This window comes from Vespa crabro, chromosome 10 (genome assembly GCF_910589235.1).
Source record: "Vespa crabro chromosome 10, iyVesCrab1.2, whole genome shotgun sequence".
Lineage (NCBI taxonomy): Eukaryota > Metazoa > Arthropoda > Insecta > Hymenoptera > Vespidae > Vespa > Vespa crabro.
This window is the reverse complement of record NC_060964.1, coordinates 4,037,035-4,054,799: the sequence shown is the minus strand read 5'-3', so window position 1 is coordinate 4,054,799 and position 17,765 is coordinate 4,037,035. Positions and strand designations below refer to the sequence as shown.

General features: G+C 31.1%; 3 protein-coding genes across 7 annotated transcripts; 2 read left to right on the top strand and 1 right to left on the bottom strand.

Annotated features, from left to right (window-relative positions):
* The first annotated feature begins 742 nt into the window (after positions 1 to 742).
* Positions 743 to 7,257, top strand: LOC124427368 (maltase 1-like). Of its 3 annotated transcripts, none has more exons than XM_046970229.1 (8): positions 743 to 924; positions 1,004 to 1,191; positions 1,286 to 1,555; positions 1,630 to 1,872; positions 1,942 to 2,127; positions 2,209 to 2,464; positions 2,549 to 2,906; positions 2,986 to 3,458. In XM_046970229.1, exons 1-8 carry the CDS (start codon positions 768 to 770, stop codon positions 3,053 to 3,055), a joined length of 1,728 nt encoding a protein of 575 aa, XP_046826185.1. In that variant the 5' UTR covers positions 743 to 767; the 3' UTR covers positions 3,056 to 3,458. The 3 variants fall into 3 exon arrangements, with proteins under 3 accessions (XP_046826185.1, XP_046826184.1, XP_046826183.1); XM_046970228.1 differs by lacking the exons at positions 1,004 to 1,191; positions 1,286 to 1,555; positions 1,630 to 1,872; ... (2 more) ...; positions 2,549 to 2,906; positions 2,986 to 3,458 and adding exons at positions 5,051 to 5,238; positions 5,346 to 5,615; positions 5,690 to 5,932; ... (2 more) ...; positions 6,609 to 6,966; positions 7,048 to 7,257 and having other exon boundaries at positions 799 to 924; XM_046970227.1 differs by lacking the exons at positions 743 to 924; positions 1,004 to 1,191; positions 1,286 to 1,555; ... (3 more) ...; positions 2,549 to 2,906; positions 2,986 to 3,458 and adding exons at positions 4,800 to 4,972; positions 5,051 to 5,238; positions 5,346 to 5,615; ... (3 more) ...; positions 6,609 to 6,966; positions 7,048 to 7,257.
* A 146-nt stretch (positions 7,258 to 7,403) lies between these two features.
* On the top strand, positions 7,404 to 14,610 carry LOC124427370 (uncharacterized protein KIAA0513). 3 transcript variants are annotated; one of them, XM_046970232.1, is made up of 10 exons: positions 7,404 to 8,048; positions 10,556 to 10,820; positions 11,247 to 11,536; positions 11,681 to 11,722; positions 12,515 to 12,616; positions 12,710 to 12,870; positions 13,189 to 13,375; positions 13,442 to 13,664; positions 13,732 to 13,826; positions 13,960 to 14,610. In XM_046970232.1, exons 2-10 carry the CDS (start codon positions 10,558 to 10,560, stop codon positions 14,022 to 14,024), a joined length of 1,428 nt encoding a protein of 475 aa, XP_046826188.1. In that variant the 5' UTR covers positions 7,404 to 8,048; positions 10,556 to 10,557; the 3' UTR covers positions 14,025 to 14,610. The 3 variants fall into 3 exon arrangements, with proteins under 3 accessions (XP_046826188.1, XP_046826187.1, XP_046826189.1); XM_046970231.1 differs by having other exon boundaries at positions 10,553 to 10,820; XM_046970233.1 differs by lacking the exon at positions 11,681 to 11,722 and having other exon boundaries at positions 10,553 to 10,820.
* A 302-nt stretch (positions 14,611 to 14,912) lies between these two features.
* On the bottom strand, positions 14,913 to 17,683 carry LOC124427371. Its single transcript, XM_046970234.1, has 5 exons — positions 17,474 to 17,683; positions 17,277 to 17,397; positions 16,967 to 17,118; positions 16,747 to 16,896; positions 14,913 to 16,638 (listed from the first exon to the last, which is right to left on the bottom strand). Exons 1-5 carry the CDS (start codon positions 17,561 to 17,563, stop codon positions 15,187 to 15,189), a joined length of 1,965 nt encoding a protein of 654 aa, XP_046826190.1. The 5' UTR covers positions 17,564 to 17,683; the 3' UTR covers positions 14,913 to 15,186.
* Positions 17,684 to 17,765: the final 82 nt, after the last annotated feature.

Sequence of the window (17,765 nt, the reverse complement as noted above, 5' to 3'; positions counted from 1 at the left end):
TTTATAAGTTCTATAGTAGACGTCAGGTTAGTCAATCGCATATTCCATTAGCTTCGATTCGTGACAATCTCTGTATTTGAATATTTTTCTAAGACTAGTTTTATCATTATTTGTCTTGAAATATTAAAGTTCGTACTTTAGTTTCTACATTATTATAAATAGTATTTTACCCATCGTAGTACATCATTTGTCTAACAAGAATACTTGTTTATTGTACAAAACAATCAAGTTACTAAAGCAATGCTGATATATTTAAAATCATTTATGGTTAAATTCGATTCCATATATATATTAGAATCGAATTGTGCTAAATTCTCGTATATCTATTTATTGAAGAAAAAACAACGATTCAGATACTTTGATTTAAATCACATAACATAGATAATAGTGAAGTGATAAGTATTTACGTGTTGTTCAGGTATATTTTCAAGATATATTTAATCAAGGATAGATAAGATTCGAAAAAATCAATGATTATTTAAAACAGTTTTTTTCTTGCGATATTCACAAATTTTCAAGAAAGTAACCGATTTACATACATGATAGTAAATTTTATTATCTAATAGAAAAACTTGATCTCTATCTTTGAATAAATATATACTTCAATTCTTTTTCTAGTAAATTACAGCACGTATCAACTAAAAAGTAATGAAATCTTATTGATAGCGTAAACTTAATGAGATAACGTATCATAAATTTCTAGACTAATAGTATATTTATATGAAACATTATCGGATTTTATATGACAAACGCGACCAGGCGAGAAAATGTTCCGCGCGTTTAGCTTTTTTTCCTTTTTGCTCTTTATTGGTCTCGTCCATGGTGAGATCAAGAACAAGGGATGGTGGAAAAACGCAGTATTCTACCAAATCTATCCACGAAGTTTTATGGATTCGAATGATGATGGAGTCGGTGATCTAAAAGGTAAGAAACATTACAGGTTTCTCGTTGAAATCTCAAATAACATGATCTTTTTAATATTATTGTGCTCTTAACGAAAAAGGTATTACATCGAAATTGGAACACTTCGTCGACTCTGGAGTTCAAGGAATATGGCTTTCACCTATTTATGCGAGTCCAATGGTTGATTTTGGTTACGATATATCAGATTTCAAAGCCATACATCCAGAGTTTGGTACGATGGAGAATTTTGAAGCATTGTTAGAAAAATCGAAACGACTTGGATTAAAAGTGAGGCGATCTTTTTCTCCAAAATTTTTCATAAATTCTTTCAAATCCGTCTCATGGTTTGTTTAATGATCGCTACTTTGATTACATTTCGCAGGTAATTCTCGATCTCGTACCAAATCATACATCCGACAAGCACGAGTGGTTTCAAAAGTTTCTCACAGGGGAGAAGAAATATAAGGATTATTATATTTGGAGGAAGGGACGAAAGGATGATGGTGTGACACCACCGAATAATTGGATCAGTGTGTTCAGTGGTCCTGCCTGGACGTACAATGCAACGTTGAAGGAATGGTATTTCCATCAATTCGAGTACAGACAACCAGACTTAAATTACAGTAATCCAGTAGTGCGAGCTGAAATGGAAGTTAGTGTAATTATTGAATCAATAGATGCATCTCCAATTGGATTTTTTGAGTTTCATGATTTTGTATTTTTCAGGACGTCATTCTATTTTGGTTACGTAAAGGCATAGATGGTTTTCGAATAGATGCCGTTCCACATCTCTTCGAAAGAGAAGATCTCCATGATGAACCCAGAAGTTCCGATCCAAATGCTACCGATCGTGATTACACTTATTTGGATCACATTTATACCAAAGACGATCCACGAACCTATGAACTTGTAAAAAGCTGGAGAAAGATTCTTGATGATTATTCCGATGCCAATAACGAGGATGAGAAGGTATTGATTCTTACGAGAAACTATCACAATTTTTTTCAATATGTTAATCGTTGTTCTTATGTCCTTTAGGTGATGATGACTGAAGCTTACACTTCTCTAGAAAATACTACGAAGTATTATCAGTACGGTTCTCACATACCATTCAACTTCAAACTGATCACCGACGTGAATCATAATTCGAGTGCGTCAGATTTTAAAAGAACCATCGAGGCATGGATGGCACAAACTCCAAGCACTGGAAGTGCCAATTGGGTGGTAAGTCGTCAGTCTTTGATAAATAATTTTTTATTAATGATTGTTAACAATTATTTCATTATTAGAATTCATTATTTTCAGTTAGGAAATCACGATCGAAGTCGTACCGCGTCACGATATCCAAAAAGGGAATCGCAAATGATTATGCTACCAATGATCTTGCCTGGTGTTGCGGTAACCTATTATGGTGAAGAAATTGGAATGATTGATAAGAGTGATATATCTTGGGAGGATACACAAGATCCACAAGCTTGTAACGCCGGAAAGGATAAATATCGAAGTCGATCTCGCGATCCTAATCGCACACCTTTCCAATGGGACAGTAGTAAGAATGCTGGTGAATAGACAATTTAATACTAAAAGTTTCTTGATTTTATTAAAATATCACCTAAAAAGATTTTACGAATTTATTGATTAATAGGATTCAGCAAAGGTAATCGAACATGGCTTCCGGTTCATGAAAATTATAAATTATTGAATTTGGAAAATCAAAAGAACACGACACAACAGTCACTTTATAAGATTTATCGATCTTTAATTCAATTACGCAATTCATCGCGTGCCCTTCAGGAAGGAGAATTGAAAATGAAAGTGGTGAAACTCAAAACGGATTATTGTTACAATTGTGAATTCTTAGCTATCAGTCGAGAAGTTCCTGGGGAGACAGTGGCTCTCTTCATGAGTTTCTCTCCAGTGATAAACCTTCCCGTAAACTTAAAAAAGCACATGACACTTTACAATTATACATACGTCGAAATCGATAGACATCATACTACGAGGTAATCGTTTTTTTTTACGGCATTGACACCCGTGGAAAATGAAAACGTAGTAATTCAAATCATATTTTTCCATTTCCAGATATAAACCGTATTTTAACCAAGTAAATCTTCCACCCTGGGAAGGAGCAGTCGTATCATCTAGCAATTAGATTTACAATTAACACATTGTAAAACGATTTGGGAATATAATGGAGAAGTTTGCATAATTACTTGTAATTTTAATGATGTAATATTATATCATTGATTATTATCAGTATATTTTGTATGTGTATATTGTAATGTACGTTTCGATTTTGATCTTTATTTTCCTTTATATACTTGAGTTCGTACTTCCATCTCTATATTTTTATAAATCTTATTATATCCATGGTAGTTTATCTTTCGTTCGACAAGAATAGCAATTTATTATACAGGATGATCAACTTATTCCGAAGCAACGATGATTTATATAAATTATTTATGATTAAGTACCTTCGAAACATTTTCGAAATGAATTGTGCCAAATTTATGTATATATGGTTATTGAAAAATAAAATGATTTAAATACCCTGATTTAAATCTCATAGTACAGATGATAATAGAATGATATGTATTTACAATAATGTTGTTTAGTAATATTATTAAGATTTTTTAATCAAAGAAAAATACGATATCCGATAAAATAAGTGATAATTTTTCAAAACTGATTTTTTCATGTCATGTTCACTAGCATTCAAAAAAGCATCGATCTACATATTAACCATTCACAAGCCAAATCGATTAATTGGACTTTCAGAATTTATTGAAATTTAAATATCATGGTACTTGATGGAGTCCTGAGTTTTTAAATTCATAATAAATTTCCCAAATTCGGATTATTTAATACCATTATATGACTAAATTTCTTTGGCAATTGAATAAAAAATAATTTATACTTGAGAAGCCAATCTGATTAACTCCGTACTTTAATGCAAATCGTTACAATAATGCAATACAAAAGAAGCAACAAGGCCTTTATACATTCTACAATGTTTATTTGAATTTGTATTTTAATAGGAATATTAAAAAGCAATTTATATTATTTCGTCGCATTTGTTCACTTTTTGTTTTATTGAGTTAATCGGTTTGGCAAGTAAGCGGTTCATATATAATAATAGATTTTATCATCTAACAGAAAAATTTTATCGCTATCTTCGAATGAATATATACCCAATTATTTTTCATGATAATATATAGCACTTATCAATTAAAAAGTAATGGAATCTTATTGATATCGTAACTAGCGAGATGACGTATCATAAATTTCTACACTTAAGGAATATTTTTATATGCAACATTATCGGATTTAGCATGACATGTTTTGCAAACAATGTTTCGCACGGTTTGCTTTTGTTCCCTTTTGACCGTTATTGTTATCCATCGTTTTGCTCGTTATCCATGTTATATTTAAATGATTTATGATTAAAAATATTCTAATCAGATCACACAAATTTCGGTTATTTAAATATAAAATGATTCAAATACTTTGATTTTATTCTCATATCATAGATAATAGTAAAATGATGGATATTTACAATTTGTTGTTAAGGAATATTATCAAGATTTATTTAATCAAGGAAAGATAAGATGTTCGATGAAACAAATAATAATTTTTCAAAAACGCTTCTTTCTTTCCATTTCCGTTAGGATTCAAAAAAGTATCAATCTATATCAGCGATAGTGGATTTTCTTATATAATACAAAAAAATGGAATTCATTCTTTTGAAATAAATATTATTCCAATATTTTTACTGATAAATTGCGACACGCATTAATAAGAAATTAATGAATTCTTATCGCTAGTACAAACATAATGAGATAACGTACCATAAATTTTTATATTTCAGGAATATATATATACGAAATATCATTGGCAACAACAGATTCGAAAATGTTTCGTGCAGTTTGCTTTTGTTCCCTTTTGCTCGCTACTGGTCTCGTCCATGGCGAAATTAAAAACAAAGGATGGTGGAAGAACGCCGTATTCTATCAAATCTATCCACGGAGTTTTATGGATTCGAATGATGATGGAGTCGGTGATCTAAAAGGTAAGAAACATTACAGATTTCTCGTAGAAATCTTAAATAATATGATTTTTGTAATATTGTTGTGCTCGTAACAAAAAGGTATTACATCGAAATTGGAGCATTTCGTTGACGCTGGAGTTCGAGGAATATGGCTTTCACCTATTTATGCGAGTCCAATGGTTGATTTTGGTTACGATATATCAGATTTCAAAGCCATACATCCAGAGTTTGGTACGATGGAGGATTTTGAAGCATTGGTAGAAAAATCGAAACGACTTGGATTAAAAGTGAGGCGATCTTTGTCTCCAAAATTTTTCATAAATTCTTTCAAATTCGTCTCATGTTGATGTCATGATCATTGTTTAATGATCGCTACTTTGATTACATTTCGCAGGTAATTCTCGATCTCGTACCAAATCATACATCCGACAAGCATGAGTGGTTCCAAAAGTTTCTCGCAGGGGAGAAGAAATATAAAGATTATTATGTTTGGAGAAAAGGACGAAAGGATGATGGAGTTACTCCACCGAACAATTGGATAAGCCTGTTCAGTGGTCCTGCTTGGACCTATAATGCAACGTTGAAGGAATGGTATCTACATCAATTTGAGTACAGACAACCAGATTTAAATTACAGTAATAAAGAAGTGCAAGCCGAGATGGAAGTTAGTGCAATTTTCAAATTGAAAGATGCATCTTCAATTGAATTTGTCGAATTTCATGATTTTATATTTTTCAGGACGTCATTCTATTTTGGTTACGTAAAGGCATAGATGGTTTTCGAATAGATGCCGTTCCACATCTCTTCGAAAGAGAAGATCTCCATGATGAACCCAGAAGTTCCGATCCAAATGCTACCGATCGTGATTACACTTATTTGGATCACATTTATACCAAAGACGATCCACGAACCTATGAACTTGTAAAAAGCTGGAGAAAGATTCTTGATGATTATTCCGATGCCAATAACGAGGATGAGAAGGTATTGATTCTTACGAGAAATCATTACAATTTCTCTCAATATGTTAATCGCTGTTCTTATGTTCTTTAGGTGATGATGACCGAAGCTTATACTTCTTTAGAAAATACTACGAAATATTATCAGTACGGTTCTCACATACCATTCAATTTCAAATTGATCACTGATGTTAATCACAATTCGAGCGCATCCGATTTTAAGAGGATCATTGAAGCATGGATAGCTAAAACTCCAAAGAATGGAAGTGCTAATTGGGTGGTAAGTTATCTATCTCCGTTATATTAATGATCATTAATGGTTGTTAGTAATTATTTCGTGATTTAAAATAATTTGTTTTAGTTGGGAAATCACGATCGAAGTCGTACCGCATCGCGTTATCCAAAAAGGGCTGTCCAGATGACTATGTTACCAATGATCTTGCCTGGTGTTGCCGTAACTTATTACGGAGAAGAAATTGGAATGTCTGACAAGAATAACATATCTTGGGAGGACACGCAAGATCCACAAGCTTGTAACGCTGGAAAGGATAAATATCAAAGTCGATCTCGCGATCCATGTCGCACACCTTTCCAATGGGACAATAGTAAAAATGCTGGTGAATAGACAAATGAACACTTAAAATTTCTTGATTTTATCCAAATATTATATGATAAAATATTATGTATTTTTTGATCGGTAGGGTTCAGCAAGAGTAATCGTACGTGGCTTCCGGTTCATGGAAATTATAAATTATTGAATTTGGAAAGTCAGAAGAACATTACTGGTGCGTCAGTTTATAAGGTATACCGATCTTTGATTCAATTGCGCAACACGTCGCGCGCTCTTCAAAATGGTGATTTGAAAATGAATGTGTATAAATTTAACACTCATTATTGTTACAACTGCGAAATGTTAGTTATTAGTCGAGAAATTCCCGGAGAAGTAGTGACTTTCTTTATGAGTTTCTCTCCAGTATTAGATATTTTCGTAGATTTGAAAGAATACATGCCACTTTACAATGAGACATACGTTGAAGCCGATGGCTATTATCCGGAGAGGTAAAAATTTATTCTTTACATCATGGACACTCCTGGAAAATGAAAATGATTTAATTTAAAACCATATATTTTTATTTTCAGACATAAACCGTATTGGAATCATTTAAACCTTCCACCTTGGGAAGGAGCAGTTGTATCATCTAGGAATTAGATTCATATGCAACAAATTAGGAAATATAAAGGAAAATTTGAAATAAATACGAGTAATATCAATGGTGCAAACTTACTTAATATTCTTTTAATATTATAAAATTCTAAATATCTAAATAAAAAACTGTTCCCTAAATCAGATTTTTGATCGAATTTTTACAATTTATATTTACACGTTTTTATCTCCATTCTTTTGGGATAACGAATATGCTGGGATACTACAATATCCTATTTCTTCAATGTACTATCTGATAAATGTTTATTTCATTTGTTCTTTGTTAAAACAATTTCTTTCAGGATTCACTATCTATTTTATTCTTGAAAAAACAATTCAGTATTTGATACGACATAAATACATTATATATTTCTAGGGATTTTAATTTTTAGTTATAAGATTCTTTACCAGCAGTCGATATGTTATCGACTATTACTCAGTAAAAATTAAGAATTCCACTCGATGTCTCTAGTAGTTTAGTTACATGTTGGTAAACGAAGACCATTGTATTATTGATCGCTAGAAACGCATGCGCATCGCTTAATCGGATTATATGTGGAAAGCGTAATGCGAGCTGTATTGAAAGAAACGTAAGCAGCTGCAACACTTAGCGTAGCGCAAATCGACGGAGCTTTCTGTTCAAACGTTACTTTTACGACCTGTCATATTTCTTTGATAAAACAGCTCGTTTTGGAAATTTAATTCATTGACATACACCATAACGTAAAGTTTTGTTTGAAATCGCGCTTTTAAAAGCGAATAAGACATAGGCTGACGTCGATTTGAATATTTATGTAAATCTGTTAGAGTGTTTCTTGGTGCGTTTTTAAACGAAACTCGAAGATGTGATCGAGTTTTATCGATTACGATTATTTGTATATGGTGTTAAGAAAAGACAATAGTGTCACGTTGAAACTATAAATCTTAATAATAAAAGGTATGTACATTGTATTTTTATCTTGATATTGCATATGTTATCGAGAGAACAACTTTTGTTTTATTGTAGTTTTCTTTACGTTATTTCGAATTAATTTCGATAACTTTATGCAAAAAAAATCGTTTTGAAAAAAGATCAACAATTGTATAAAAAAAATCGCATAATATAGATAAAGAAAAAAAAAAAGAAAAAAGAACAAGAAACCTGAGATAGATTTTGCAACGACCCGCATGATGAAAGGAATGTGATATAGATAGAGCTGCATTGCAGTTATTTGTGTTTTCTGACGATGCGTTTAATTACATTTAATCTTTGACTTCGAGTCAATGCACTTTACTTTACCGGCATCTTATCGCATGATTCCTTTATTTATTGTTAGTTTTAATCGATCATTTGATCACATTGCGACCTTTCATTGTTCTGAATCAGAACTAAGCATGCATGTAATGTCTAACTTTTCTCCGAACGATTAATATTTTTTTTTAAAGTCATTTATTACATTTTTTCTACGATAATTAACCAGTAATTATTGTTCATCTTTATTGTTTCATACATTATGAAGACAATATTCCAAGGATATTGTAGTGTAAAATATAGTCTTATCATATACCTATAATAAATCATTTCAAGGAAAAAGGAAATAGACGTCTTTTTCATTGTCGATACGTCTTACATGATCAATAGACATATGTTTCTTTTTTTATACTAATCCGAACATTTGCATCATCCTCGGTAACGAGCGCTATGCTAATTTAACTATCTTATCGCATCAAATGTTCGATATATGAATGCAGGTAAAATCAATAATCTAAAGAAGTTTATATTCCGCGTATTCGTTCTTTTCTCATTTTTTTTCTCTTCTCTGTCTCTCCCCTCCTCTCTCTCTCTCTCTTTCTCTGTCTTCATCATAATTTTCAAATTATATATAGCGGTTCTTTATTAAGACATATAATTTGATATTTCCCAAGAAAAATTAAAAATGCGTATTATTCGCTTAAAATTTTATAAAACATTTTCAACAATAACTCTCATTAATAACGTTATCGCGAAAGGATATCCGCGGTGATTATAATGTATATCCAAGAATGAGTTCATAAAGACAGATCGCATTTGGTTGATTTAGTGAATTTTTAAATTAAAAATTTCGCATTAAATAATTATTTACATAATTTTATTATATAAAAGATCGCTTTTTTAATTACTGAGATTAATATAAATATGATTGGAAGAATAATTATCAAATAATAGGATTTTATAATTTAATAGTAACATTGATCATTCCTATTAACAATATTATATGCAATAATAAAAAATAAAAAATATTTATATTTATTTAATCAATTGATTAAATAAATATAATTATAATATAATTATATTAACAAATTCGACGGTAAAATATATCGGATAGAAAAATTTTATAACATTATTAATTTATTGTTAAGAACTATTTTAATAATTTAAATGATGATATACTTACCTATATTCTAGATATAGATATATCTACATAGTTCGAAGTAGTTATATTTAATTCATTCGTTAGGTACGAACAAATACGCTTAACAATTCTCGTGATATGATATTCAGTATCTAAGTTTGTTTTATTGATAAATCTATCGATTTTCAACATCTATATACATCATGCGCATTATTTCATATTCCTCCAGTATTGTAAATGCATGGCAAGTTGTTTTCATTTAAATTTATCGTCCTATAGGATGGTCTTCAGAATTTTTCATTAAATCATTAATTTTATATACATGTCTCACATATTCTACTATTCATAATGGAGTTCTCGACATTAAAAATTCCTTTCATTCAAATTTTCACACTTATCTATAGATATGCGTAGGTTTAAACTCGTGAATGTATTCTCATAGGCAACCAAGTGAGATGACCTATATACCTACATACATACATTGACGAGTACAATGTATATTTATATTTTATTTAAGATTGTCTTTTTTTTATTATTTTCTTATTTTATTTTCTTGTCTCGTTTTATTTTATTTTTCTTTTTATTTATTTTTTTTTATCTAAGATTGCTTTTTTTTTACCTTTACGTACTTAATCATCTTTCTACTCGAATATAAAATATATTCGAATTTTGATCGGACGATATCGACGAGGAGATAGTTTAAAATATTTCTCTTTGCTAAAATTTCTCATAGGGAAGAGTTGTCAAATATGTAATGATCATTTAAATCAGTCGTCGTCTCAATTTTTTTTTTATTACTAAATATAAACAACATTTAACGATAAATATATAAACTAAATGAACATATAACGAAAAAAATTTGTAAATGAAATTTACTTTTGTTCATGTTGGGAATATTAAAAAAAAAAATTAAATACAATAGATATAATTTTTTGATTAATTCATTATAATCTAATACAATGGGATTTTATTTAACATTTGTATGTTTTGAAATATTTTAGACTTTGACAACTTTTCCCTATTATTTTCTTTTCTTTATAAAACATTTATTTGAATAATTTTGCATTAGAAGATATGGTGGACGTTACAACGGCTTTGCCATCGACGGCAGGAGGCTCTTTAATTGGTCGTACTCGAGGAGCTCTCAGAACTGTAAGATCCGCTTTAGGTGGTAGTGGCGAATACCTTCAAGGCTTAGGGAATAGAATAGGATCAGCATTGAGTAATAGTTTAGAAGAGAATGAATTGACAACACCATCCTCAACTCCCTCGTCACCTCCCCATCAACCAGTGAAAGAAGAGGAGCACTTGGCGCGTAGAAAATTGAGACTTCCAAGGCGAGCTGAGATCTTTTTTCTTTTTATTATTGTCCCTTTCTACCACTTATTCTCAATGAGAAAGTATATGGATAAATATAAGCTAGACAAACTTGGGCATGTCTAGATAATAAATAGACAGATCTATCTTATACAAATAGATTTGTTACAATTAATTTTATATCTTTTAATTTTTATCGAAATCCATCATACTGATGTGTACATTAAAATATGCGGTAATTTTTCTCTCTATAACATTACTTCAATAACATTACATCAATCAAAGCCAATATAAATTGTTTAACAATTATATTATTATTTTGTAATTAATTATTTATTAGAAATAATGTTTATTATTTTTATAACTCGAAGCATGTTTATATCTATTTAAGTTCTAATAAAATAGAGATAAATGATCCGGAACAATATTTGAATATTCATTTTTAGATTCGGTGCAGGCTTATCATATGAGGATTACGAAGCAATGGCGAGGCATAAATTGGAGCGACAAGGTAGTGCCAGCTTGTCGAGAAATTCGAGGAAGTATCCACGTGGAATGACGTATGAGGAAATAGCTTCATCGAGATCAACATCGCGCAAGAGACAAGAAGATAAATCTAATGAATACGAGGACAACAGTCCAGATAGAGATAGCCAAGAGAGTATAGAACCACTTCAGGAAAAGGACATCAAAGCTACCGGACCTGATCCTTATGATAAATTGAATTATAAAACAGGTAAATAAATATATCAAGAGTATATAGTACAATTAAAATAATTCTCCTATGATATTAATATCTATTATGACATATTTTCTTTATTCTTTGAGGACAATAATAATAAACTCTATATCTTATTTTTTTCTTTCTTTTCCAATAAAGCAAGGGCTCCGACCCGCTATCAGACGGTCATTTTTCGGTTAGGTAAATAGACGTTAGTGTACCACCCCTTTTTTGTGTAACACCACGCCAGGTTTTTCTTACGCGAAACATCTCACCCCGTTTTTGTTGACGTTATGTAGGTGCAATTAGTAAGATCGTAGCTTTCCCCCTTCCATTTCCTCGATATTTCATGTTTCTTTAATAAAAGAATCTACACTGTTATCCGCTTATCTATGTGCTTCTAAGCACTCGACCTTTCCCTTCGTGTTTTGTGTACTTTGTCGTCTGATGCTTCCTCTAAAAAGAAAGAGAGAGAGAGAGAGAGAGAGAGAGAGAAGAGAGAAGAAGAAGGAGAAGAAGAAGAAATAGAGATAATTCGTAACATCAGGAAAAATTAATGTTTCAGAAAAGTTTTCTGTAAATGAGTTGTCGTAGAAAATTTGTACGCCATAATAATTACATAAGATCTCGCTGGTGAGGTAGAAGCTGGCCGAGGGAAGATGTAAAAAAAATTATGTAGTGTTGTAATGTAACCCCATAAAAAAAAATGTGCTAGTTAAAACGCACATCTAGTTAGCGATATTGAATTATAATACGTGTACTAGCACCGTCTAAACATCCTTATCTTTTTTTAGTTATACCCTATAGAGATCATGTTCTCGTCTTGCCGTTTTATTGCGGGATACGCTAGACTGGATTTATTATCGCAATTGATACGAACAGAACTCGCGACACGACTGGCCATATAAACGCTTTTGACGTGTATTGTAAACACGTTAGATAATAATGGTTTTATCGTAAACAAGGGTGATGGTTAGTAGAATACTATTTCAGATATGCCTTGTAGCAGCGATTCGACCAGCGATCAGGATGGTTATGGCCCCAGTACCAGTTTAGATTCGAACATGGATGGACGTAGATTTTGGCAAAGATCAGGTAAATATATTAAGTATAAAGATACGATTTTAGAAAATTAAACATCTCTTCTTCATCATTTTAATCATCGAACTTTTATGTTTATGTTCTTAGGTTCCTCCAGTTCCGTTCAATCCTGGGCATCCAGTTTATCGGCTGATAGCCAATCGGAAGAGGCAGCTGCTGATTTTATGAAAACTTTTGTTCCTTTGCTTTTCGAGGCTCCAAACACCATAGATCAAGAACAAAAGGCAAATTTCGGTCAAATGGTCCTTGTACGTAAAATATTTCTATACGTATGTATAGATGTATGAGATATATTATCGCTTACTAGTTATTATATACATGTAAATATAATACACGTATATATTTGTTTATAGTAGATACAATGTAAATTTGATAAGTAGATTTTATGACGATGATAAAACGTTTTGGGTTTTACTCAAAAAGAAAAAAAAGAGAATGGAGCAGTTTATTTATTTACTTCTTTTTGAATTTATTCTCGTCTAGTTATATCATTTATCTGTTTTTAAATAATTCTATGTATATAAACATTGATGATATTGTTATTAATGAGACGAATAAATTTATAGACGGAATCCGGTAGGATATGGTTCTCCAGGGTGGTTAATGCAAGAAGAGCACGTGCGTGTGTAACAGAAGCTTCATTTTACTCACTCGCTCAACATTTTGCCGTGGCACTTTTCGAATGCCATGAAGCTGACGATTTTGCGCCAGCCAAAAATTTAATGAATATGTGTTTTACTTTTTATCACGAAGGTTAGTATTCGTGGATAAAGTAAATCGAAATTATGAGATTTTAATCGTTGTTTTATTTTCGATTAGTCGAGGTACCAGGCTTGGAACCATATCGAGAGTATCTTTATACTCATTTACGCGTTCAACCAATCTGGACATCAATGAGGTTTTGGACCGCAGCTTTTTTCGATGCTGTACAATGTGAAAGAGCTTTAAGACCGGTACCACCGAGACCAAAATCTCTTGATCAGGAAGCGATTGCAGCAGAAGATAGAAAATTTCAAGCTAATATAGTCTTCGGGCAATTAGGGTACGTATTAAAATTCAATTAATATCGAAGAAGTTTTCGGTCATTGTATTTTATCATGTCTTTTTAGTACTTTTACCTGTAACATGCACGCCTTCGGTCTCTCCCGTGCCCTTTGTTTGGAGTTTCTCAGAAAACAGTGCGTGATTGCAAATTTAACGGGAGGTAAACATAAATTAACATTGTATCTGTTTTTATTGTTACTAACATTTCTATATTTTCTTTTTCTTATATTTTCTATATTTTCTGTTTAATGAAATTTTATGTGATATATTTTAAAATATCTCTTTCATTGCAGATCAAGAAAAAATGCTACGCGATAATATAGAAAGGATGTATAATGAGACAGAACCATGGCGGTAGTTTCATTTCTTGTAAAGATTTTATGAATTTTTACTTATCGAATTATCGTATAGAATTATGAAAAAATGAAATTGTATAAAGCTATGATCGTCGATGAAATAAGGGTACGAATTGCGATATCGTCAATTAAAATTTAAAAAAAAATTATCTTAAGAGCGGATGCCACGTGATATCCTGATATCGAATACAGTGAGAGAAATTGTCAATTTTACATGTGTATAATGGTAAAAGCGGGTGTGATCAAAGTATTCGAGATATTATGTATTATAACGGTGATTCATATAGCTAAAAATGAAACGTGTGTTCAAAAATTCATTATAGCAAATGTGATTGCATTGAAATTTGAAATATACGAGGATGAGTTTTTGATTTCACACTTTGAAAGTTATGCAATTTATGATAATGCACAAATTTCATTTTTACGTTGAAAATATTTATTAATTAATATGCATATAAATAATAATTATATGCATTTTAAATAATAATTATACAGAGAAAACATTCGTGTTGCTTTCTTCAAATGGCATAAATGCACTGATAGTGTCAGGCTTAATAATGACAATAAAGTTTGATGGTTCTAATCAAATTTTTTAAGTCAATATTCGTATTGTTTGATAACATTCGTATTGTTATTTATAGTTGAGTAATGATACATTTCGAGATTCGTCTCGTAAAAATTTACGAAATTATATAAAATTGAAATAATTGTGGAAGGTATATACAATTGCTATTAGTTGACGTAACAATTAGGGAATTCTTGTATTATATATATATAATGGAATAATACGTTTTTAAACATTACGTATAACATATAAAAAGATATTTTCGAAATTGATATCGATATGATATATGAGGATACTAAAATTTTTAAAAAACATTTTACTCTGCTTATGTTAAAGCTAAAATTTATTTTCAAAATAGTGACAATGTAAATACGATGTTAGACGAGAACTTATGTATTTAAGGACATATCATCAAATTGTGATCATATATAGAAACATTTCAATTCATTGTCAGGATGATACGAGATATTAATGACGAATAAGAATTTTTTGTTTGAATGAAAATTTTAACGTTTTTGCGTTATGTGTTACTTCATACGAGTTATCATATCATTTACCATGCTTGTCTTGGATTGCATGAATACGTTCTTTCAATTGTGTTATATTATTTGATCCTTTCGCAACTCATTTACATTTTTTTTTAAGGCAAATCGGTTCGTAGCAGTCGTCATGAAATTTTTCCCGGATATTGTGGTCGATTTAATCACCGGATTACTCGACTTTAAAGATTTCATTATATCAATACTATTTAAAACTCCTTTAGGGATAGAATATTTCTTATCCATTTCATCCATTATTTTTGGACTTTTAATGGACATTTGAATCCCTTTAGGGATACAATATTTCTTATCTATTTCATCCTTTATTTTTGGACTTTTTTTAGGAGAATTTTTATTAAAATCGATGACACGTTCGATCGTTTCATTTCGACCAGTAATAATTTTCGAATCTCGAGATTTGTTTTCTTCTCTCATTGGAATTTTGATCATAGAACGATCCGATTCATTCGCTTTAACATTATCGATTATAGAATCATTCGATAATGTGGTCATTTTTGAATCCCAGGATTTATTTTTTTCACTCATTGGAATTTTAATAGCAGAATGATCCGATTCATTCGCCTTAACATCGTTTATTATAGAATCATTCGATAATGTAGTCATGGAATCAGAATTTTCAGATAGACGATCGAGTCTTGTATTGCCTTGATCTCGCTTCGAATCTTTCGTCGTACTTATTGTTTTACCAGTTTCCTCTTTCTTTTTTATTGGATCAGAGAAAGTTTTCGAATCCCTGAGATAACTAAAATCGTAATCAAATACTGTCCTGGGACTACGAATTCTCTTTAGACTTTCCTCTATCAGATATGCCAATTCGAAATTTTCATTTTTCATGACCAATGATTCGTCCAAAAAAGATTTGTCAGTACTTAAAACGTTCGAATTATTTTGTATTAATGCTTTCGTCTTAGTTTTATTTTTAGATCGAGATTTGTTTTTGATTTGTTGACCTGTTGCAGTTCCATCGTTCGATTTTATCATCGATAGAGTACTTTTATTATGTACATTCTTTTTCGAATCACCGAATTTACCTTTCCCGGTTATATCTATTGTCGTATTAGTATTTTTCGCGGTAACAACAGATTTTTGATTTCGTTGCGTTATACCACTTTTTCGAGTGACCGTCATCGAATCAGAAAATGATTCACGAACGTCATGCTTCGATTCTGTTTTCCTTACATTCGATTTTTCTTTAATAACACTCTTTATGTTTTGCGGTTTATTCACTTTCACGTTATTAATCTTTTTGATGTTTGTATTTATTTTCTTATCTATTTGAATCGTTTTAGCAGTATTATCGATCACGTTATTTCTAAATGATTTCGTTAAATTCGTCTCTGCATTTTTTTGAGTAATTTGCAAGGGTGTTACAGATTCGCTGTTCATAGACGAACTTGATGTTTTGGATACAGTTTTTAATGGTCCGCTTATGGATTTAGTCAATCGATGCTGCATTTTTAAGTTTTCATGTTTGATCGTTGATCCAGGTATCTATGAAAGTATAAAACATTAAAATCTATCGATATATATATATATATATATATATATATATATATATATACATGATCGTTATCACTCGTCTAATAAAAATTTCCATACTTTGTGTAGTCCGGTAGAAATTGCCATTTGTTTTTCTTTGAAAGTTTGTTTCCAACCATAAGCCATAGCGTATTCTCTTTCCTCTCTACGAATATTAAACCTCTTGTGCCTTCTATATAAAGCTTCCCAGATGAAATTATCGCTAAAGATCTGATCGTTAATAATTATTAAAAGTCATTTTTAAATGAATTTCTTTTCGCGTATCGCATCGATTACTTACTACGTTTGCAATACGTGACAAAGATGATAAATTGACGATATCTTCGATCTTAAGAAATTCAATGATTTTACCGATCGAAGATCGTGGTAATGTCAAAAGCGTATTCCCTTTTCCTTCTGCGATACTTTTAACGTAATTTACGAAGTGCTCACCTGTCTCATTGCAAAGAGAAAAAAAAAAAGAAAAAGAAGAAGAAGAAGAAATGAGAAAGTAGCATGAAATTGTATTTAATAAAGGAAATTTGTTTTTTTTGAATCCTTAATATAAAAGTCATTTTAATTAGACTCCTAAATATGGATTTGAATCATACCGAAAAATCGACTTATATCTTCCTGCAAAGCTTTGTCCTGATCGAATTCAAAAAATTTGGTACAACGAGAAATCGGCGTCTTGTGAGGTCCGTGAGATATTTTCCATATATAGAGTATCACCTAAGAGAAGAAGTAAAACGAAAGCAAAATGAGAGGTTATATAGATGAAAAAATCTTTGATGATCATCGCTGACACCTCGTCCTGAAGAATTTTAAGGCCATAGTAGTCTCTGCTAGGTGGTGGTGCCACCAAATATTTTTCCAAATATTCAACCTTACCAATCATACTCGGCTTCTCCCTGTTCTCGAGGCTTCTACATCGATCCCGATCTCTTTGCTTGATTTCGTTCTACTACACGAAAATATTGAAAGTTGCAAAGGAGAGAGAAGAGAAACGATCGATCGAATTATTTTAATTGGATACCAATTACACGATGACCAATCGTAAAACAGAAAACGAAACGGGACGATCTTGACGATATCGAAAC